The sequence below is a fragment of the Leuresthes tenuis genome, unplaced genomic scaffold, assembly GCF_036924035.1.
Source record: "Leuresthes tenuis unplaced genomic scaffold, fLeuTen1.0.hap1 SCAF_22, whole genome shotgun sequence".
Classification (NCBI taxonomy): Eukaryota; Metazoa; Chordata; class Actinopteri; order Atheriniformes; family Atherinopsidae; genus Leuresthes; species Leuresthes tenuis.
In genome coordinates, this window is record NW_027325376.1 from 4,892,064 (window position 1) to 4,916,376 (window position 24,313).

At 39.7% G+C, this 24,313-nt stretch overlaps 3 protein-coding genes across 3 annotated transcripts; 1 reads left to right on the forward strand and 2 right to left on the reverse strand.

The window, feature by feature from the left end:
• Positions 1–3,714: 3,714 nt before the first annotated feature.
• On the reverse strand, positions 3,715–7,909 carry LOC140282188 (uncharacterized). Its single transcript, XM_072376762.1, has 11 exons — positions 7,788–7,909; positions 7,597–7,696; positions 7,394–7,503; positions 7,108–7,178; positions 6,896–7,021; positions 6,066–6,161; positions 5,824–5,955; positions 5,611–5,739; positions 5,490–5,527; positions 5,369–5,406; positions 3,715–5,256 (listed from the first exon to the last, which is right to left on the reverse strand). Exons 1-11 carry the CDS (start codon positions 7,852–7,854, stop codon positions 4,460–4,462), a joined length of 1,704 nt encoding a protein of 567 aa, XP_072232863.1. The 5' UTR covers positions 7,855–7,909; the 3' UTR covers positions 3,715–4,459.
• Positions 7,910–12,951: 5,042 nt separating this feature from the next.
• LOC140281653 (probable E3 ubiquitin-protein ligase RNF144A) lies at positions 12,952–16,188 on the reverse strand. The gene is made up of 4 exons (XM_072376155.1): positions 16,027–16,188; positions 15,779–15,879; positions 13,896–14,051; positions 12,952–13,760 (listed from the first exon to the last, which is right to left on the reverse strand). The coding sequence occupies exons 1-4, from the start codon at positions 16,112–16,114 to the stop codon at positions 13,305–13,307; spliced, it is 801 nt and encodes a 266-aa protein (XP_072232256.1). The 5' UTR covers positions 16,115–16,188; the 3' UTR covers positions 12,952–13,304.
• A 2,945-nt stretch (positions 16,189–19,133) lies between these two features.
• LOC140281419 (uncharacterized) lies at positions 19,134–24,208 on the forward strand. The gene is made up of 11 exons (XM_072375845.1): positions 19,134–19,379; positions 19,640–19,726; positions 19,819–19,918; positions 20,031–20,152; positions 20,389–20,459; positions 20,561–20,686; positions 20,835–20,930; positions 21,724–21,867; positions 21,961–22,089; positions 22,198–22,214; positions 22,302–24,208. Exons 1-11 carry the CDS (start codon positions 19,352–19,354, stop codon positions 23,980–23,982), a joined length of 2,601 nt encoding a protein of 866 aa, XP_072231946.1. The 5' UTR covers positions 19,134–19,351; the 3' UTR covers positions 23,983–24,208.
• The last annotated feature ends 105 nt before the right edge of the window (positions 24,209–24,313 follow it).

Below are 24,313 nucleotides of genomic sequence, written 5' to 3' on the forward strand. Positions count from 1 at the left end.
GTTCAAGAGGCAGATCTTCATGGAGCTTAATACGAGTTTAGTTGCTCCACCAATTCCTCAAGCTGTTTCATGTTCTGACTAATTTAGCTGCCTTCATGGCATCTGATCCTCAATGTGTCTGTTTTCCGGTGCAGATGATGTCCATGTGATGGTTTAAGAACTATACTTTAAAGGAGAACTGCTGGATGACGACTTCACTCTGTCTGATTATGGAATAAAACACAGGTCCAGAGTTAAAACGTGTCTAAAGAAAAAGCGTGAATCGTTTGGGTTGATGAAATTTGGTGCAGCACAGAAAACATGGAGAAGTATGGAAGAGCTCGCTGATTTTAAGGACAATTGTAGCATCCAGTAAAACCGTGTTCCTGATGAGCTGCCTCCAGGCCTTCAATCACAGAATGTCCGACTACCTGCAGAGCAGCAGATAGCTTCACTTTAATCTGACCTTTTTCTAGCTGCGTGACAGAGAAGACTGACATGTGCTACCCCAATAACTGCTGGAAAGTAACCGACTGGCTGTACATTAAAGACTTTTTCAGTATATCCTCTACAGAGACACGTACAAGATGCCATCCAATGGGAGGAAGCAGCCATCTTCTACTCCAACTGTACAGTTGGCTTGTTTAGTTATGATAAAACACTCCTTAGGCCTTAATGTTTAACTGGAACATGGAAGTCCTGGAACACCGGCAGACTCAGAGAGAGTCTATTATTAGGTTCTAGTTCTGTTTACACTAAAATGGCCATTTTGAGATAGTTTAAGTTTAGCCGATTACGTTAGCGTGAACATAATGACTTGCTACTGCATGTGCTTAAATGTCACCATTTCATTGAGTTGTGCCAGATGCGCTGAAGACAGTATTAAGAAAACCTGAATTTATGCTGCAAAAACGATGTGAAGTTACAAAACCGGAAGAAGATAAAGGTCATAGTAGCGGAATAAGGCTAATACAAAATTATATGGTAATTTCTGCGAGAACATTCTATGAATTCCCTGTAAATCTGCCTAGGAGAGTCTAGCTTCTCCTCTTCTTCTTCAGTTTTAATGTTGGTAGGATGCCCATATTAACTCATGAAGTAATCGTGTTGTGTAACAGCATATCCAGTCTGCGTTTAAAGATAAAATCAAGCAACTTTAAGTAGAGGATGAAATGTGAAGGTCTGCCTTTTATGAAACTCTTAATGCTCCTTTTTTTGTGTGCATTTTGTGTCAGTTTTTATTTACAGAGCTCATCATAAAAAAATGCTGATTGATACTATATCGCGTGAAGAAGGAGCAAATGTTAGTGCTATTTAACGTCTCACACACAAATTACAGCTCAGTCTGACTGTTATTTAGTACCTAAAGTTTTTTATGCTGAATATTAACTGTGCCTGTATCATTTAGTGTTGTATTTTTCTCACTATCAGTGCTATAATAGTGTTATATGTCATATTTTCTTTAATACAGTAGATTTAAGACATAATCATTGTACACAAAAAAGCACTTAATTGAAACATAGCAGAGGGGATTGAGGAAATATTTAGATTTATCAGTGATACTCAGATAAATAGATAGATAAAGGGAGATAATTCATGCACGATAGCTATGCTGCATGTTTGGTTTTATCATAGCAAAGAGGAAAATTAAGAAAGAAAGGAAAGTATAAAAGTTTTGTGTTTGTATTATTATTAGAGATGCACAGATATAACCGCCTTACATCGATATATTCAGCTTGTTGACTGCAATTGGCCTATCTGCATAAATAATAACATAAACCGATGGCATTGGCAGATGTTGCATTGGCAGATGTTGCATTGGCAGATGATGCATTGGCAGATGTTGCATTGACTTTGCCCTGAAACAGACCGGAGCAGCCCACAGCTGCAGCTTCAGCAAATGTCCAACAGGTGTCAGTCTAATTCCAAAGCGGGCTCTTTATTTCTGACAATTACATTTAGTTTGACCATCCAAAAACATGCATGTTGCATGTTAGGTTAATTGGTGTCACTGAATTACGTACGAGTACTTTGATCACATCTGGATAATTGTCACTTTTTTTCCTGTTACTTGTTCTGAACAGCAGGCTTTTGACAGCAAACGCCTTAATTACACCTTCTGTGTAATTAAAAGTGACATTTATCATCTGTTTGCAGGAACTGAACAGCAATGGATCTAAATAAATGAAAATTCTACATCTAATCATTTAGTTCTTTGTTTGTTGTGGTATTTTTATATTTATATATAACTCCTTATTTCCTGATTTTGTCTTAAAACATTTTATTTATGTAATGAAAAGATATTGCTTGGCATGGCTGTTTGTGTGTTTTCCCTGAGCTCCTGCTTCCTTCCTCAGTCCAAAGACATCTTAGGGTAACTGATGACTTGAATTGGCTCTCGGTGTCATGCAGGCTGTACATTTACAGGAGAGGCCTTGCATGTTTCAGAGAGACAGGGTTAAACCACATCCTGTTTATTCTAACAGCAAACCTTCTTAGTAGAAGAGTCCAGGTGCTGGAATGAGCTTCCTTTCACCAGCTGAAAACATTCAGTGCATCAATGATTGTTCAGCACAGATAATCTCTGATTATGTTTAGCTTTTCTCCACAGAGGGACGTTAACGGTCCATCGGAAGTGACTTATTTTGAAACAGAAACCAACATCCAACTGAACTATAAAGCAGCTGATTTCTTGTAAATGAGTAAAACTGAAAATGAAGCTTTGGCTTTAAGACCAACGCCTTGTGAGCTATCAGTCAGGGATGCAGACAGCTCGAACAAAGGTTTATTGGTAAAGCTGTTTTTTTTATGGCGTTTTAGATAAGAGGAAGGGAATCTTTGCCCAAGAATACGCAACGTATAGGCATTAAGAAAGGCTTTATCTTTTCTAATTTATATCACAAGAAATCTAATGACAAACCAGAGGGATGAAGGCCGAAGCCACAGCTCAAATGACACCTCCCCCTGATCCAAATACAAACACTACATTAGGGCCACCTTTGACCTCTGTTTTAGATACAGAATCTCCACAAAAGAAGAAAAAGAAAGGACAGACGCACGATTCATGTCAAATCCAGCTGTAGGTTAACTCTTTGTACCAAGAGCATTTTCACATTAAACATTCACCCCAATACAGAATAATTATGAGATTTCTGTGCATTTTTTGGACAGTTTCCTGAATATTTTAGACTGTACCGATACTATGGTTTAGTGACGTTAACGGTCCATCAGAAGTGACTTATTTTGAAACAGAAACCAACATCCAACTTGTTTGAGGGGCGAGACTCAGAAAGGATTGCTGATTGAGACGGTCCATTATGGACTATGATTCCAATTAGAGAATCAAGGCACCTGGACAGAGATATCTGATGTGTCTTCTTTAATGGATGTTGTTGGAGTATTTCCTCAAGAACGCACACAAAGTATGAGAAACACCCAGAAAGTCCATGCAGCTTCACACAGTCTGCTCAATTGCTGTTCAGCCGCGTTACTGCCTTTCACCAGTAGAAGGCGTTTCACAAAAAACTATTTTGTGCTGCTGTTTATTCATTTTTCTCTTTGCAAAGCCACTTTGAAGTTGTTGCTCCTGATATTTGGCTCTACAAATAAAACTGTTTTACAGCAGGACTCATTAGCCTTCATTATATGAGGCTTATTCTTCTACTATGACAAGTGACAACAAGAGCAAACCAAAGCAAGTTGCATTAAAGACTTTGTTTAATTTCTTTTACTTTTTACATGTTAGAATCAAGATTAGAATCTTACAAATGAAGCAAAGAGAAAATTACAAAAGAATGATTTAATCACAACGACATGCTCAACAAAAAACATCTCAGAAGACCATGTGAACTGTAAGGTTTTAGGAGTTCAGTGCACGTAAATGTACATAAAAGTAAACAAAATTAATTTTTAATTAATATCTTGTAAAATGTAAAAATGTAAAAAAAAATGTCTTTTCAAATTAGCCCATTTTCCTCAACACTGTCAAACGAATCTAAATCAAGCTATAAATCGCCACATTGATGTAAAGCAACCCTCGACCTCATGAAACAATCTCACATTTGGAACTCTTCACATGCAAACATGAAGCTGGAAGATGCATTTTTCTGTTAAACCGAAGGAACCAATGAAAGAAAAACAAGGTCAAAACAAACAACCACACTGCATGAATCAAAGGAGTAACATGGAAAAATTACAGCTAAAACCACTGATCAATGAACTGAGACCCACCTGAGACGGCTCAGGGTAACTGTGATGGAGTCTAGAATTAAGTTTAAAGTAAAATGTCTCAACATGCAGAGAATCCAGACCAAACTTACTTTCTACCACAACGTTCTGCAAAGACAGTTTAGACTTCATTTATTTTCTTGTGGACGGTGTTCAGTGAATATAAATTAAATGTTTTTTTTCTGGTTTGCTGAGGTTATGTACAGTCTTCAAAACACCCGTTTGTTTTATTATATATTTGTTAAGCATGTTTTTAGTCTGAATGCTCTGATTTCTTGCTTTTTCTCTTTCTGAAACATGCCGAAAAACATCTGAAACATGCCGAAAAACATGAACTTTTTTTCTTTTTCCCCTTTTTGGACTTTTCCTGCTCAGAACCCCTCGTTTCCATCTCTACTAGCTCTCTGTTTTCCTCTGATCCTTCTTGCTTCTCCACAGTGATTTGATTTTGTGTCTTGGATGCAGCAGCAGTTTTCTCCTCTGGCCTATCAGCATGTTCCTGAGCCTGTCCACCCTCACCTGAATGTTGCCTCGTCGCGGATGTTTTTCCCGTTTGTGGAGGCTTTTTCACGCCTTCATCCACATTCTGGGCTCCCTGCTGCTCATGCCCTGTACTCATTCTGTTACTGGTTTCCTTTTCATGTCCCGGCTTATTCTTTTGTGTTTTCTGTTCACCAAAACTAACACTTGAGTTGTCCTTTGCACCTCCAGGAGAATCATGTTTTTTCAACTGTTCATCGTTTGTTGGTGCTACACTGTCATCATTATCTGTCTTTCTCTTCTTCTGTGAAATCTCCTCATTTCTCTTTTCTCCCTTATCAGATTCTGCCTTTCCTCTCATGCTTTCCTCGTCATCCCACCTCTTTTCCCTTTCATCTTTCTCTTGTTGGTCAGAATCTGGTGTTTGTGTAGATCTGCGTTTGGTTCCACTTTTTTCATATTTTTCTACAGTATCTTTATCACCGTGTCTCTTATTAACATGTTTCTTATTGGTGTCACATGGGAGACTTCCATTGTTGGACACTTCTCTGTTGTCTGGGCTGCCAGTTTCTGCATCATCAATTAGAGAGAAGTTATTATTATTATTAAAATCAAGCAAAAAGTCAGATGCATTCATTCAAACTACTCGTCAGCAAGCATAAAAAAAATGTTTGGTTCTTACGTTTCTTTCTGTAAAACAGAAGATAGGCGCTCTGGGATCTGGTGGAGGTAGAAAAGAAAGCAAAGTTACCTTTAAGAGCAGAAAGATCCATGGGAGAAGAGAAGAAAAGACGACCACTTACGTCTCATTGGTGGTTTTCTGGAAAGGCTGTTTGTGAAGCTGTGACCATCAGAATAAGCACATGTTACATTTCCTCATATTTAAACACATAAAAGTACTGTTTTACAGCCGATCATTCTCACCGATGTGACACTGGAATCATTGAAGCTGTGCCATCTGCCTTCATCCCGGGGCTTGATAGTTGCAGTGTAATGTCCACCTTTCAGGCTCCCAAAGTGTTCCACGTATGCATACAGCTCATACGTCTGATTCTGATCACCAAAGAAAGATCAAACACATGTTAAAACTCAGGTAACTGAGTTACGAACAAATATTAAAATACACTGAAACTATACCTCTGGTATCTGGATGGTGGGGGGGATATCCACGACACGGCTGTTTTTGACAAATGACATCTGAACGTAGCTGAACTCAAACCTCTTCAGCAGCAACATCAACACCTCTGGGTGATCCTTTATTTCACAGCTCTGAATGAAACACAGGGCTCTTAAAACATGTTCCTCAGTCATAACATCATAAACTGCACTATGATTGCTGTCAGGAATCACAAATCAGAGGCTGTTTCCTCTTCACTCACAACAGTAGCATCACATTTGGCGCAGCACTCGTCACAGTACATCTGGTTGTCTCCAGTGAAGTGTGAATCACCGAAAAACTCCTCAATGCCGTCCTCCTGAAAAGGCAGCTGTTGTCACTTGTGCTGACCATCACCCCATCGCTTCCCACATCCCAAACAGCAGGTGAAAACCGACACAGACTTTCAGTAAGACCACAAATGCTGCTGGATTTCAGATTTTCGCCACCCTACCTGCGTAATAACATACCGTATTTTGTGCACTATAAGGCTCACCTGATTATAAAGCGCACCCTCAATTATGGGTCCATTTCTGTCTTTAACCCATACATAAGACGCACCTGATTATAAGGCGTAAGTATTACCTAATGTTCTCTGATTGGTTTATCGCTGCCAGCACACGTTGTGCATGTATTCACTCACTGGGACATTGGCAAAAGCATTAATAATGACACGATTCAATCGCTAAGTAGGAGCTCGACACAATCTTCGCCCCATTCAGAGTGAATGGCTGGGATCCGCCTGGATTCACACCGAACGGAAGTGGCCAGTTGCTGTTCTTTTCCTATGTAAGAGAGCGAAGAGGCGCGGCTAAAGTGAACCTGGCGGTGAGTGATGCAGAGGGGGCTTAATGCCCCGATGAATGCTCGGCGCTCCCCGCGGTAAATTCAAAATGGCGGCATCCCTGACAGATTGTGGAATCCGGTGCACACATAAAGCGCACCGGATTATATGGCGCACGGCCGTTTTTTGTGAAAATGTGAGGCTTTTAGGTGCACCTTATGGTGTGGAAAATACGGTACTTTGAGGCTTGTAGGTTGTCAGATTCTTACCACGCTATAGTTTTTATTGCAGGACTTCACTAAGGCGAGAGGAAGATTCCAAAAGGGCAACTCCTCTTCAGTTTTTGCTCCACAATTAGAACAAACAGTGTTGTGTGCCAACTGTCCTTTGAAGATCTGAAAGCACAAATAAAAGTGATTTTGTTTTTTTAGATCAACCTTTTGTATGTCACCTTCCACACAGACCACAATCTGATCTCTACCTTTGCTGCTTCATCACTGGCCAGTAATAAAATCTTCTCAAAGTGCTCAGCAGCGTCGCGTTGTTCATTCACTGTGGAAGCGGGGAGTAGCATGTTTAACCGAATAAAGATTAATACCACACTGATGTCTGTTAGACTAATCTGAAAAGCTTAGTTTATTCACAAGTGATTATGAGGATGATCAGATACTCTCGACTCGTGGTCATTTTGTGACTTATTGTAATCTACCCACAGCTTAAATTGATCAAATTAACCAGAAGGTCCACATTGCACCATTATACTGTACCTCTGTAGATACCCAGCTTCTTTGTGACTTGAACAGTTTCTCCTGTTCTGCTCTTTAAGTCTTTAAACAAGGATGCAAGTTGACTGTCAATATGATCCCCATAGGCGTTCCTAACAATGACAAAGAGAGAAAAATTCTAAATGAAATTCAATATTTGATGTGCTTTATAAAGTATATCATGAGGAATCATTTATGTCACAGACTTTTTCACAGCTTCTCTGAAGTCTTCGGTCATGAACAGCACCTGCAGCACGCTGTTCAAGTAACATGTTGCTCCTTGGTTGTGTAAGCCATGGTACTTATCTGTGGGAGTGTTTATCAGAGAACACTGATGATTTATTCCTGAACATTTTATATTTACGTTACTACAGACAGGTCAGAAAGGGTGCCTTACCTTCACTGTGGCCCGACCACCGTGAGCCATAATCCATGGGCTGGTCCTGTTCTTCTTTATAACTCATAATCAGAGATGCTTAGAGAAATAAAAATAAAAAAGCAAACTCTGACAAAAGACAAGCGATTGTACTTCTAAGAGTCAGTTTTGAAGTGAACAGCCTCCTACCCCCTGTACGATGATAAATGAACGAGCCGCTTTCTGTTTCATTTACTGTCAAGGCACCGATGCTTTCAATGGGTGTCTGAATTATCAGATTTTCCATTTAGAGCATTACAAACAAAAGCACTGGAGAAATAAAGACACATACTATACGAATACACAATTAGATCAAATTATATTATGAAAGTCTTGAGTGTAAAGAAATACCTAAGTTGCCTCCATGTGTCCCACTGCTTCCAGTAGCATTTATTGGAGGAAATTTCCAGGAAAATAAGAACACATCAAATGCAGAAACGAGACGTTGTCGATGTATATGACAGCTTTACTTTTTAAATGTAAATGTAAATGTTTGTTTTAGTGTTTAAATTGGAATAAAATATCATCCCATTTTGCCAAAATTGATGTTTTGCATGCTTTTAAACACATAGGCCACATTGAACATGTATCAGCACATATATTTCACTGTTGTAAGTAGTTAAATGACCACAGTTTATGTTACAGTGCTATTTGTATTCTTGCTTCACTTCTGTTACTCTCTGCTCCTCAGTTGTGAACTCCTCAGTCCAAAGGGCAGTGCCCTAAATTATGTATAATTGATCTTTAGACCCTTTATCCAGTGGAGCTGAGTGCAGTGACATGAGCTCACAGACCATATGACCAGATAAAGGAATATTAGCAGTTTTATCTTTGGGTTCTAAAACTATTTTAAATGACCCCTTTAACGGTTCCCCAGAAGAAAAAAGCACATTCATTTTGATGTATAGATCTAGTGAATAGGTCTAATTATCACAAGTGAGGCCACAGAAAGGGGTTTAAAAGTTAATAAAGATGGTGATGGTGTACAAAAAATATGAAAACAAGACTTCTTGTAAATGCCTCAAGGAGAAAGTGAAAGTTAGAGAAAAACAGATTCAATGGTTTCACTATGACTCACTATTACATTCTGGCTCGTTAGACCGCAACATAAAATGTAAACTGAGCACAAGAAGTCAAGAAAGTATTTGTTGCTATTGTTCAAAACCCCAACGTGCGTCACCTCTAAGCACACACAACTCTCTCAGGTATACACTGCAAATATCTAGATGAGAGTGTTTACTTATTTCTAACATTGTTCTACTTACATATACACTATTTACTATATATATATATATATATATATATATATATATATATATATATATATATATATATATATTATATGCTTAGTTAGTTTTATTATTATTACCTTTATATTCTATTTCTTTTCATGCTTTTTAAATGGGTGCAGCTGTAACAAAAGACTTTCCCCCGGGATCAATAAAGTATTCGGATGAACAAACAGCAAGAGTGGCAACACCTTCAAACCACAACAGGCTTTGCTTTATGCACACTTTCACAGGTGCAGCCAGTGAAGCAACTTCATCCTCACCAGCCTTGCTGGTTCACCCATTACAAGGGTTTCAACAGGAAACACACACAAACTACAAGAATCATGGCTGAAACTCCTCTGTGCTTGTTCCTCTTTTGATTAGTCTTCAGACCTGCAATAAGAGGAAGGAAAATAATGCAACAGCCAAAGTCAACAGGGCACCAAACACAGGGCGACCCAATAAGAATAATCAGCTAAACACACTAAACTGCTTCATGACCCCGAGAGTCCGCTCACAAACAAACCCCACTGAAGCAGATTGTGTTTATTTTAAAAATCACAACAACATTAAAGGGATGGGCGGACTAAAATTAATATAAAAGGAGGGAGAACACTCAGACCAACCCATAAAAGGCCACAGGATTTGGTGTCCTCGTTCTCGTTCCTAAAACATTAAAACTTACCAGAAACAAAGCTGCGAAAACGGGACTAACGGTTTCATAGCTAAAAGAAATCACGAAATACAACAACACCAAACAGACCACGGAGAGGAAAGACTGCTGCGTCTTGCTCAGCCAACTATGCATCAGCAGTGGAAATACATGCTCTCACCAAATAGTTAAAGAGGACTTGGCCTCATACGTATGGGTACACATGAGAATCAGCACAAAACTGCTGGACTGAATAATAGGAACATACAACCATCACAAAATGGAGCCCAGTAGCCAACGGCCAAAAGGATTACTCACACAAAGTTCCTACTCAGTCCAAAAGTAACAACTGGTAATTCAAACCAAATGTAAACAGTCGTCACCACAACACAAATGGTCTCATACGGAGTGGTCCGATACCACAAGATACTAGGTCCACAAGATTCAGTGTGGCTAAACAAAGAAGTAACCAACCACAAATGGAAGGACAGACCCACACACTATGATCACAGCTGGTGTAGTTCACTACCACACAGACGTTACTGCCATCACCAGCTCGGAACGTCCACAAGTGACAGAGCCGACTTCCTCACACTAAAGGTCACCTCTCACAAAAACACGACACTCATCTCATTATCACCGAGGTTTCCTTGAAAGCTGACAAGCTTACATAAAGTGAACATATCCACACACAGCTGCAGCGCTTAGTCACCATGCAAAGCTCACCTATAACCGCCTGACTCCAGAGAGCTACAAGCTTGTGCTACATGAAGGCTCACCAAAAAGCTTCTCACAAGCTGCCAAAGAAATTCAAGCACAGCACAAAGACTCTAAGAGTCCAGGCATTATTCGGGCCTTGGAAAGCTCAGTTAGCTGATCCAACAGGTTAACAACTGTCCCGTTGCCATGGTTATGCATCATTACAGGTGTAAAATAAATCGCCAGAGTTACAAGCAGAAGTCATTCCATCAGCACCGAATGCGAACCAGTAAAGAAAAACGCTCTGGAAATCCATGTTTTTGCAGAGAAAGCGCAGTAGAAATTCTTGAAAATTAGTCCAGAGCTACTGCAGCAAGCTGCCTGCCTCAAAGACGGCACTGAGCTTGCATGATAAAATCCTAACTTGAGGAGAAACTTAAAGCTAATAAGTGTAATTAAAAAAAAAAAAAATCTAAAATGTTTGTATTCGAGAGTGGAGATACCTCAAAACTGTGCTGAATTACAGCACTTACATAACAACCTTTTATTGCTGAAATAACAACACACCAAAACAAGACAGGACTTTTGTTCTTTTTTTGCAGATAAGGATTTTCCCTCACGGTACGGGCAATGCTGGTCAAGTATGCTTCAGGCCTGTAATTGATGGAAATATGGAAACATGTCCAGGTCGCAGGGCTCTTTAAGTTTAACGCAAACACATAAAATCAAATCTAGTGTAGTCAACAGTCCTGCCAAAACCTGCATATCTACAGTCATGGGAAAAAGAAAGTACTTTCAATTTTGTTTTAATATATCGGGAAATAACTAAAATAATAAGGTCTTAAAATTAGGTAAATACAGCCTCAGATGAACTACAAAGCAGGACAATCTATCGTTATTCTTTCATCAAGTCCACCCTCACTGCTTTGAGAGGATTTAGGAGAACAAGTAGCAACCGGGTGCTGCTAATCAAATACAGATGATTAACTGATCATCAGGAAGTGTGAGCACCTCTATAAAAGCAGAAGTTTTGTCTGTTTGCTGCTCTGCAGCATTCAGGTGTTAGAGAAGCAACTGTAGCTGCCCATCAATCTGGGAAAGGTTATAAGGTCATTTCCAAACTATTCCATCATTTTACAGACAGAAAGATTATTCACAAGTGGAAAACATTTAAGACTGTTGTCAATCTGCCCAGGAGTGGACGTCCCAGCATGTTCACCCCAAGGTGAAAAACCCAGAGAGCTACACATTGAAATGGTCAAAAGGTCTTTTTTTTTTCTGTGAATGTAAAGTAAAATGATGCATCATTACTCTACATTCTGATGTCCAGTTAATAGACACATTAATAAAGTGTATGAGATTACATCACACACAAAATATACAAGAAACGTAGGGCTGGGCAAATATTAAATTCTTTAATCGCGTTTTCATCCGCCATTCTTTTCTTTTCCGACTGTTGCCTGTGAGCAGCGGTAAGAAACATACTAGGCTTGCTCACGATGGACTTTTTCAAAATAAAAGCCGGTGAGCAACAGACTTTTACAATAAAAATAATAAATAATAAAAACTGCATTATTGGGAGACAAATAACTGCCGGCGATAATGAATTCATTAGTTAACGCAAAATTAACGCCCTAAAAAAAAAGATATCTAAGAAGTAAACAAACAAAGGCAGACGCTGACTGATCATTGGCACAAAACATCTTCCTGAAAAAGAATCCTTTGAGTTTCACTGAACCATCTCCATCTGGTGCTAAAACTCTGCATAAAATAAACTCCAAATTCACTTTTAGAAATGGTCTTTACGTTCATTTCTATTGTAAATAAAGAGGTTATGGATATTTTTACACAGAAGGGCTGCAAATCAGATAAGGAAGGCAATAAAAAGAAGGGCTGAGTGAGAAAGGGTGTTCCCAGCTTGCAGTTTCTGCTGAAATAGAAACTGTGGGAAGTTAAAGTTAAGTATCAGTTTATATAGATTGGTTGGAATACAGCCTGATAATTTAATATTTCATGTTGCTTCTTGTATCTTACTTGATTTGACATTTTATCTGTTGCTCTGTTCAGATTTTTGTTTATAAAACTGTCCCATGTTACTGAAGACCTGCATCAAGGTTTAACTTGTAATACATAACAGTTAGGAAGTAATTATAGAGAAATATCCCTTCCTATCTCATTACTTAAGCCAAACTAGCAGAAATAGCAGCTATATAGCATTTCTAGCATTTTCCTACAGTTAAAGAAGGGGGCCCTGGCACTAAGAACAGATAAGTGATCCTAAGCAAATGTCTCGCTCCACTATGATCAACTGAAATTCACTACAACATTAAAGATGATAAGGAACAACAATATACAGCGGGAACGCTAATTTATTCAACCGAGGAAAGAAGGAGAGAAATCTACCACCTTAAATAGGATGTGAGCTTTCTGGACATGTTTCTTTAATCAATTGCTGTAACTTTTATTAAAGTAAAATAACTTACGCAAGTGATTTGGATGTTTCAAAGCTTAACTTTTATTGTTTTAGAAGAACAGCAAGACTGTATTTGATTAAAGCACATGAGCAACAATATGAAGATTACATGAAAGACATATTAAAGAAGCATCACACAATATAAAATCTCTACATGTAGTGCTACATGTAACATGAAAAGGTGTGCAGACATGCTATGTTCCACCTTATGCTAATGACATATTGTCAGGCTTATAAATCTGCTGTAAAGATTTATTTGGAAGCCGCTTTCTCACAAAGATAATTCAATTTAACAGATAGAAAACCAGGAAAAGACAATTTACAGCAATTGAAACGAGCTGTGCACAAGAAAAGACCCCAAATCGACTGAAGCCCACAGCCTGGTGCTTGTCACCTGTGTGGCATCATTTCCTCTGCCACACAGGTATACTGATCTGTCTCGGAGCAACACCGCTGCTGCACGGTTTGTAATGGCTACTTGTTTTTAAGCAATCAGTAGTGATCTTCAGGCACACAAAACAAAACTCCACCTTACATTGAGGACATTTAATGTTTTTACATGCTTTAGAGCTATGCTCCAGCATGTAGCCACAGGTGGGACAGGCCCGGAATGAGGGACACCCAGTGATTTCCTTTATAGACTGAAAGGTGATATTTGCACAGTTCGTCAGCGTTTTTAGAGCCTCGTTGTAGCAGCCGTCGTTTTCACAGCGATCTGTTCGTGTCTGTGGACCCTTCCATTGCCTCAAACACTGCCAGCAGAATTCATAGGGCTTTCCTTTCCTTACTGTGCAGACTTGGCAGCGGACACACAGTTTGGATTCAACCCTCCTTGTCGCCGTGTATTTGCATTCAGGACACTGCAATGTGGTAGATGGTGAAAAAAGAGAGGGATGTGTTATCACCATTTCATTAGCCTGCAAAGTAATGTTTTGAGGAACAGATTTCCAACTTCTTCAGCTGGTTAAATATCCCATTTTCAGTCAGAATCTTACCTGTTTGGAGTCAAAGTAGATTTTGACAGCGTTGAGGCCCATGTTTCTTTCAAAGAACTCCTTTTCTTCAGCGGTCAGGAGAGCCATTTTACGAACCTCCACATAGGACCACTCTGCAGTACAACCATACTGCCCACAAACAAATCTGCTTTCACCCTTCAGTGAAATAATCAAAAGAATTATTCATCAGAATAGATAGAAACAAGACAGTTAATGCCACAAAAGTTCTCTAGAGTTGCTGCCAACCAACAATGTCAACATCAAGATCTGCACCAACAACATTTGAGATATGATTCATGAGAAGTATTCATTTATAAGCAAATTTTTACTTTTAACAGTAAAAATCTTATATTGTGTACAGCTGTGCAGAACAAATCAAACCCTTGTCGAGAGATAAGAGAGCTTCATGCCCCAAATTAGAATAATTCATTCACAGATTATTATATTTTATCTGTTATATTTGGATGTAATGTAGAAAAAGCAAAAACGTTGCTGATAAGAACAACTTTGCTCCACTGAAGTGTTGCTAAACAGACTGGATGCACAGTCCAGTCATCCCTGGAAAAACTCCACGTCTCAAGTTATTCATTAAAAGCTCTGACTTTAAAGGCAGCATTCAAAGATTAAGTCTTTAAAGGGGAACTCCGGTATTTTTAAACCTGGACCTTATTTCTGGCATGAAATACGTTCATCTACTTACTGAGAACAGTTTGGTGAAAGTCGGCATCCTTTGGAAGATATTTAGATAACTCGAGATCCATATAACGGAGTGAACGGGGCTTAGAGGATGCAGCCTCTAAATAAGGCATTATCTGTCTTTATTTCACCAATACTTTAAGAAGAATGAATGAATGAACATGTACTATAGCTCTGTTAGCTCATAGCTGCTGTTATGTGGCTACTTGCAGCTATAGGAGAGCTAACAGAGGGATTTCTACACAGGCACTCTACTGGGACCACTTCATCACAGTTTATTCACTCCGGTAAGAACGTCCATCTTACTCAAAGTCGTCGTTCACATTGTCAAAATCTGATAAATATCCTGCCATGTTGCACAAAACTATCAGCAGCAAACTCTGTGTGAAGTTAGCCGACTGTCACAGAGCACGGAGTGAATAAACTGTGCTGCAGGGGGGCGTGTGGATGAAGTGGTCCCAGTAGAGTGCCTGTGTAGAAATCCCTCCGTTAGCTCTCCTATAGCTGCAAGTAGCCACATAACAGCAGCTATGAGCTAACAGAGCTATAGCACACGTTCATTCATTCATTCGTCTTAAAGTATTGGTGAAATAAAGACAGATAATGCCTTATTTAGAGGCTGCATCCTCTAAGCCCCATTCACTCCGTTATATGGATCTCGAGTTATCTAAATATCTTCCGAAGGACGCCGACTTTCGCCAAACTGTTCTCGGTGAGTAGATGAACGTATTTCATGCCAGAAATAAGGTCTAGGTTTAAAAATACCGGAGTTCCCCCTTAAGCTGTGTGCTGTTACTTATATCTAATGAACACTGTTATAGGTGAATGACATGTGACTATAATCATTTTGGTCCCACGTGTGTATTTGGATCCTCTGAATGTAGCTTTCAGACTTTGAAGCATGAAATTTGCAGATGTTTTATGTAAAGTTGTGTGAAGAAATGTAGAAAAGTGTACAGAACTCTAAAGTTTTCAAGCACCAAATCTTGCATACTTGTAATTTTAAATGAATAATGGATAATTGACATCTATTTTCACGATACTAAAGTTCTGAATACTTAAACAAATGTGAAGCCCAGGAACATGAAACTGATCATTTGACCGTATTTAAGCCTTTGCTCGTGGTACGTGGAAACAACTCCGATAAAAGCACACAGATTTAAACTCAGGGATGAATAATAATTTACCTTTTCCAGCAGTTTGCGGCACCAGTTGGTGAGAGACGTTGGAGTCACAGCGTGGCCACAAGACATCAGAGCTCTTCGAGACGCGAAACCTTCATATAGAACTGAGAAAAACAAATGAAACAGACACATAAAGCTCAGTTAAGACAATTTAACGACGATAAATGCCAATATTTCTCCCCCAAAGCAACGACGTCATCTATATTACAAATTTATATACGTTATTGGAAAAAGAATAAAGAGTTACTTACAGTCTAATTCATCCTCTTTGTCCGTAAACCTCAGTGTGAGGTCGCGGGGGTCATAACATTTCTCCGGAGTTGACAGTTTTGAGTTCATCTTGAGTATTTGCTTTATTTCTCCTGTCAAACAAGACGCACTCCAACTGCAGTCGAGCCCTAATCTGAGAAATGCTTTCGATTTCGTTTCCTCTCAGTTTCCACATCAGGTCACGTGACTCTCCTCACACTCACGTTCTGGTGCTCAACAAATGAATGTGAGAGTGTCCCAGGGAATGCATCACGTGCCAATTACACTCGCTTTGAATTGGTCTTATGGAAAACACTAAAAATATTTCATCCTTCAAGAAAATGAAGCGAATAAAGGGAATTGATAAAGATGAACCAACTCCTCGCTATCGTAGATGTATTCTTGTTGCTGCTGAGCTCTTTTTTTTTACATTTATGAGAAAACACATCAACCCCGGTTAACTTGGCTTTCTTCTTAAATCAGTCAAAGACAGAGACTTGTTTTGGTTGATACTCTAATTTAATAGTATAATTAAGAAACGCCGCTTGTTGAAGCTGCCTACTTGGGAAATTAAAATCGCTTACTCCTGAGTGGGAGTGGGCTTCTGCAGTCTGTATTTTAGTGAGATGCACCTGATCCACTCAGCAGATACTGACACAGAGGTCATACGTGTTGTCATTTGACAACATGCTCAAAAACGTGTCGTTTACAGTTATTTTGAGTCAGTTTTTGTATCTGTGAGCTGGCACGCGCAGTATTATGAGTAATGCCTGGATGGGATGCATGCTTTCAGTTTTAATTTGGATTCGTTTTCTTTGTAGAACACGTGATTTTCTATAACCCGTAAGAGATCTCATCCACAGCCTGAGAGATTATTGCACACCCAGTCCAGCGTTTCTGGCTTTTAGATTAACTCGGAGGAAAATAGATTCAGCACCAAAGAGGGCGCACGTCAAATATCGGGCTTCAAACTTTCTTTTTTTCAATTGGAACACTTTTTATTTAATCAGAAGTTGATAAGCTTCCACACACAAATATGCCATTTGCTTATAAGAAATAGCTGTAAATAAACTTAATAGGTTTTTAAAATGTCTGCTGGAACAACCCTTTCTGCCTCTTCTGTGTGTGAAAGATCATTTCCTTCTCTCTGAGGCTGCGTAATCTCACGTTGGCTCTTTTGCTTCACTTTGTGATGTCACACCCACTAAACAAGCGTCCCTACATTTTATATTTCAGAAGTTCTGTGGGTATCTTTTGTTCTCTGAATCAAAGGGCTAAAACAAAGTAAGCTATAGGCAAAGCGACTGTAGAACCATATGTGGCAACTTTGTGTTTAAATTAAACCATTGTAGTATTTATTACTTTACAGCTTTTGATCCTGGGTAAAAAATAGACCCTTATCAGCATTTACTGTGTCGTCATGTCAGAGGAATCAGAGAGAAACGGATTTTAGTTTCGTAAACATAATTTATTTCACAAACATTTGAAGTGACATTAACAGTGAATAATGCATTTTTAAAAAAGGGTGCCAAAAAATCCATATGATGGGAAGCAGAAGAGGTGCTGCAGATGTTGGTCTGTCCGTGTCAAACTGCCACTCCTCCATCAAGCGTCATCACCATCTGGATAATAGACTTGTGCTGGATTCCATATGCACAGAGTAGTTTGGTGTCTGCATCCAGTCGTTTGGTTGCGAAGACCAGCTGCATATTACCCACAGCGTGTTCTGCACTCATGCGCAATTACGCACACAAACACGCACGCACAAGGGACAGAAAACCGATTAGACTGACATGGACTGAAAATATCCAGGATGCATGCGTTATTAAATAGTACACAAAGGCTTTTCAAAGTCACTGGTTTTGAAACTCAGCAGTAAAGCAGTAAAACTACACGCCTCATGGATTCCCACTGGCTGACCAGATAAAAAAGAATATTGGGAATTCTGTAGTGTTTCAACTCTCCCAGCATGTATTGTGATACCGTGTTTGTGGAGTAATGGTTGTGGTTGAGTGTGTTCTAAGTTACTTTAAAGCATTATTATCTCAAGTTGTCGGTGTTCGGGTCTTTTGTTCTCGCTTTGTTAGATTACTTTTACATTTATGACAGCATCGCACCACGAGTAAAAGTGTTCATCCAGTTCGGAGGTCACATGTCTTGTTGGGTATTATGACTCATCGGTCATTACAGAGAGGCTATCTTATAATAGTTAACTTCAGTTGGATGTTCGTTGGATCTCTTAGCGATTTCGAAATGTTTGCTCAAATGTTGTAGCACTTAAAAAGGTATTAGGACTCATAAATCACGGCACATCTGGCTCTTAATCAGTCATCTATAACCATTCGAACAGTGGTTCATTGCGACTTGTCACATCAGGAAATAGCTTTTTTAAAAGTTGCCTATTGAGTATGTGGTAGAAAATAGTTGGAATCAACACATGTGAAAGCTGCTGTATTTACCTGGGCTCCCGGGAAGCTTGGATGCTATTTTCTGTTTCAGCTGCAGCACAGTCATCAGCTGTAACTCTTTGTCATCATTGGCCACGTCAACCGTCATCTTGTCTCCCCCGAACCCATACACAACGACTTGGACCACCATTGTATCGGCTTTGTTCGTTTAAACGAAGTAAAGTGCAGCTCTCGGGTTCAGTCGCATGAATGAAATGGAAACAACAAGTTGATTGGTTTTGTCTATGAACGGGGCGTCACAGACTGGGTTGATAGTTTCGTTTCTGTTGAAGAGATACAGCCTCCGGCAAAGAAAAATGTGAGTGAAACAGAAGAAGGAGCGAATATTCACTCTGATACGATTTGATGCTTAATGATGCCAAGTTAGCCAACGTAATGATTCAATGCAATACCGCTAATAGTCACAAAGTCTATTACTACACCACCAATTACAGTTAGATGTTGATTCATTATCAGAAGCATTCATTTGCGAGGATAAATCAATCAAACGTGCGGATTATCTTTCACAATTTTCATATCACAATGAATCTGTTATTATCATTTTTTTAGCCTGAGTTTCCCACTTAATCATGACACCAGACTGTTTTGCATCACGTGAGCAAGTGGACTATAGCCACTTGGGAAAATTATATTAGATGCAGAAGAACAATTTCCATTTGTCATGAACGCTTCACTCCGGTAGGAGTGGCGACAAGTGAAATAGAAAGTATTCCGACATCTGTTCGACAAGTAAGAGCAGAGAGTGTCAATGTGAATCTGAGAACTGCGCACAGATATATGTTTTATTTAGTCAACCCATTAGCTTTAGATTGTAACAACAAAACAAAAACAGGATTAAATATCCTGGATTTCCGATCTGATGGGAAGCAAAGGAAAAAACACTCCAGGTAAGATACGGCACCGTTATGATGTCCCGCTTTCATTCAGTATATTCTATAGTTATTATATATGTATATATATCTTCTATAACCGCTTAATCTGTCGGTCGGGTCGCGGGGGGCTGGAGCCCATCCCAGCGGTCATCGACAGGCGGGGTTCACCCTGGACAGGTCGCCAGTCCATCACAGAGACAAACAACCACACACACTCTCACATTAAAGACAGTTTTAGAGACACCAATTAACCTAACGTGCATGTTTTTGGACAGTGGGAGGAAAACGGAGTGCACGGAGAGAACGTGCACGCTCCACACAGAAAGGCTCCAGCCGGGATTTGAACCAGGAACCCTCTCGCTGTGAGGCGACGGTGCTAACCTATACAGTGTATTTCATCCAAATATTTTGAAAGCAGTCAGCGTTTATTGTCGGTGATCTTTTTTTTCCCCAGCTGCCTTAAAGTATCATGGCTTGAAGAATCAGGGAGCTACGTGTTACTTAAACAGCGTGCTGCAGGTGCTGTTCATGACCAAAGACTTCAGAGAAGCTGTGTAAGAGTTTGTTCCAAAACCCTCCTGTAATGTCATGCTTTTATTCAGTGTTGTACATTTAATCCAGCTTTAACTCCATGGCTCTTATCCTTCATATGTTCCTTTTCTATAGGTTATCTTCTACAAACCGTGACCAGAAGTGTATAGATGGTCACCTCTCGATTTTGTTTAAAACTTTACAAACAGGTCAAGCACAAACACAATTGATCACAAAGCATCTGGACATCAGGAGAGGTAAAATATGAAACAACTTAACCGACACGATAGCCAAACTCGTGTTGATTTATTGTTAGCCTGTATGAATTCAGTACAGCAGACACAGTTTTTATGCTTTTTCTGGTGAAAGAAATAATGAAAACCTCCTGAGAAACAAGACGTTAGTTTAACAAATGGCTGCCTGGAAGTAACTCAGTGATGCGAATGTAAAAGTAAAGATTCAGACCTTTAATTTGTGCCCATCATAATCCCAGTGACTGAGCAAGATGACGCTGCTGCATGCTTCGAGAGGATTTTACGTCAAAGCAGTCCTCAGGCTTCACAGGTAACATAGTTCATACAGAATCCAGCAGACATGGTTTTAAATGAATGAGAGCAAAATTAAATGTTCCTGCTTGAGTAACATTTGTGTTTTGGACCCTTTAGATATTTCAAGGAGAGCTGACGCACAAGAACACTTGCTCCCAATGTGGCACACACACCGAGGACAGTGTGGCATTTTGGAGTTTGCCTCTTCCACTGGTGGACTCTGGCAGGGATGCTTATTGTGTGGTAAGAACACAGCAGCCCACTTTAGAACATTTTGCTTTGAGTAGTTCAGTAGATTATTTGAAGAGCAGATTCTGAGTGAAACTCACAGCATGTGGTGATTAAAGGCAGCAGGGGTCTATTCTCCTAATGATGCGCGTGCGTTTTCCAGATGGATGGGATCGAAAGTTTCTTTCAAGAATCGCACATCAGCGGAGATAACCAGATGTTCTGTGATCTGTGCAAAGTCAAAGCTGATGCTACAATTGTAAGTAAAGGACTTTTTTCTTTTCTTCTCATTTGTGCATTTGACCTCAAAGTGTCAAAATGTGAAAATGATGTGAACCACTGATAGATCCGAGGCTGTTTTATCACTGGGCTGTACAGATTTGATGATAATAATTATAATAATAACAGAAATGATGATGTAACCAGGCAGATATGAAAGAATGGGATTCTGTCCAGAGAACCAGACATTTTAAGAAGAAAATTATCCAAAGAAAGCAGTTGCCTGGGGATTCTGCCACAGGATAAAGCTCGAGTAACAGTTGCAGGTGTTTTCCAGAGACACAGGATAAACTGGTTGACGGGTCGTTTGAGAAACAACGGATTTATGTAACTGATACTGAGGCCTGGCAGAGATTGAGGGCAAAAACTGGGCCTGAAGCCTCAGTTCTGAGGAGGCATTTAGAGACAGGCAGGACAGGAAACAGGAGAGAATATGAAGTGATGAGGGGATATCATGAGCAAAGTGCTCGCCACAACAAACGCACGGAAACAAGGATATGTAAGTTCAAAAGTCACAGGACAACAAAAACGTTGTTGAAGAGCGCTCGTGGCAGAGCAAGAAAACCTGAAGGAAGCCTGATGAAACTGATAAAGCAGCTCAAACTGCTCCACACTGTTCCCACTCCTGCCTTAAAGCACTTTCAGGCTTTCATCAGAGCAGTTCTAACAATTCTTATTGACATTTTTAACTGTTTAAGGTTCTTCCACATAGTTGTTTGCATTATTTGTTTGTCATCGTCATGTCCTTCAACTTTTATTTGTGTTTCTATTAGAAAGCTAAAATGAAGCATCATCCAGAAGTTCTGACACTGCTGTTGAAGAGATTTAAGTTCGACTTCAGTCACATGGATTATGTGAAAATCAGATGCGCTGTGAAGATTCCCACCATCCTACAGATACCGTGTGATGAAGGCCAGGTACTGTATGCTTCATTTTTGATAATATTTTACATTATTTTCTTATTCCTGCTGCTGATTTCTGTCATTTATTTCCCCATGACTGATTGTTAGAGTCAGACATATGAGCTGTATGCATTTGTGGAGCATTATGGTGAACTGAAACATGGACATTACACTGTAACAATCAAGCCCCAAGGTGAAGAGAACTGGTATAACTTTAATGACACCGCAGTCACAAAGGTAAGCATGATCATCTCGTCTTCAGTGTCATTGCTTTAAAAAGCATAAATATTTTAGCGTCACCTTGTTTCTTTTCTTCTTTCTTTACTTTCTCTCTAACCATCTCAGGTGAACAACAACAAGGGGTAAGTTTTCATTTATCCTTCTTTTCCCAACATACATTTGCTGAATATGAGAAGAGTTTGACCATAACTTCACATTTCTCCCATCAGATCCCAGAGTGCTTATCTGTTGTACTACAGGAAGAGGAAAATGCCTCCAGTTTCTGCTGAAGACACTCAAAATACCACCAATGTGTCCACATCTGAAACCTCCAAGCAAGAGGGCAGAGAAAAGTGTGAGCAGCACGAAGAAAAAGTCAAGAACAGAGAAAGACAAGATGATGAGGCAACAGCAGCAGCAGCAGCAGCAGCTAGGAATGAATCCAATGTGCAGGGACAGACTATAGATAAGAGTAATAAAGCATCAAACAGAAACTTAACTGACAAAGATACCACAGCTGATAGTGTCAGTGACGCATCACTGAGCCATGAACATGCTAAATGTAGAAGACAATCCAAAAACCGCCCAAACAGTACCATCACAGATCAAGATGATGGAAGATTTCACACACAGAATGACTCTAAACTCTCTCCAAATAAAAACAGTAGAAAATGGCATCGTAAGAACAAGAACAGATCAAAGGAAGATAAAAAGACAGTAAATGACGGAGGAGACAGCAGAGGAGTTGTTGAGAATCAACAAAGCCAACCAAATCTTGACCAGGAGTGCAAAAAGGATGTTAGAGACACAGTAAGTCATAATCCTCCTGGATGTAGCTCTGAGAAGCAGAAGGGGGAGGAGAGGGGGGGTAAAAGAGGGAAGTCAGAGAGTCACTGTGGTGAGAGTAAAGTAGATCAGGACAAGGGGCTATTCGCTGACATCAGCCAAACCAGAATACAGGCAGAAAGCAATGGAACGGGACACAAAGATGTTGGTTGTCAAAGACAGATCAGAGAGGAGGGAAAGGAGCATTTAAATATGTGTTGTGAAAACAAGGGAAATGATTTTTACCAGCAGAAATCATCAGGAAGAAAGTCAACCCAAGATGATAGTGAAGTGTCCACCTCTGAAGCAAGTAAGCTAAAAAACAGTGAGCAACTCCAAGGTCCGGTAAAGACCAGAGGAAGCAAGGAGGATGAGGGGAGAGCAGCAAGGAACCAGGACAATGTGGGCAGAAAGAGAGAGGACAAGAAAAGAGCAGCGACTGTTAGAAGGGACAAAGATGCAGAGTCTAGTGAGGAAAAACTGAGAAATGAGGAGAAGATGAAGAGAGATCAATACAGAACTCTATCTGGGTGTGAAGATAGTCATAGAGCTACGAGGAAAACTTCCCTCAGTAATGATCAGAGTCAGAGCAATGGAGATGAGAATGATAGTAAACAAAACACCTCAGTGAATAATCCGCCGTATGAACAGGCTGTCAGTAACTCTACCGAGAAAGAAGTGGATCAGAACAGTGAGAAAGTTAGTCTGAACACACCAGAGGGCGAGCTGAGCCAAGAAATGAGCAGAGAGGTGACAGAAGAAACAGCAGAGGATGAAAAGGCTGAAGCAGAATGTGATCCAAAGAGCAATGATGTGGACTCTCTGGTAGTTTGTTTGGGCAAATTTAGTCTGAAAGACTCAGCAGAGGCACAGGAAGGCTCTAAGGAAAAAAACATGGCTGGAAAAGTAGAAAACAGTGCAGAGACACAGAGTTTATCTGAGTCCAGCGATGGGAAAAAGGAAGAAGTCGCACCTGATACACAAATAAAAGCAGAGAGTGATCAGTCATCAAATAATAAGGCGAGGAAAAAAAAGGGACAAAATAAAAGAAAAGAAAAAGTGGTCGTCTGCTTTGGTTCCCCCTGACACTGAATCAGAAACAGTCGTCACAGCTCAGAGGCAGAATGAGAAGAAGAAAACTTTGGCCATAATAACACTTGATTATTGTGCTGATTTCTGTTTTTCACACATACCCCCGCAGACAAGTTGGCATGTTGTAATCAGACCAGTGATGTCATTTTTAAAGTTTCCTGCCCCCACTGATTAATATTGAATAAGATTCATAAAATGATTGAATGCCGTTGAATTACTGTCGAATCACTTGTTTGTATTATGAACTAAATAAATTGATTTTGATGAGCAGTTGTTCTTTCATGATCCAGTATTTTACTACAATAATTATGAAACTGTAAACCAT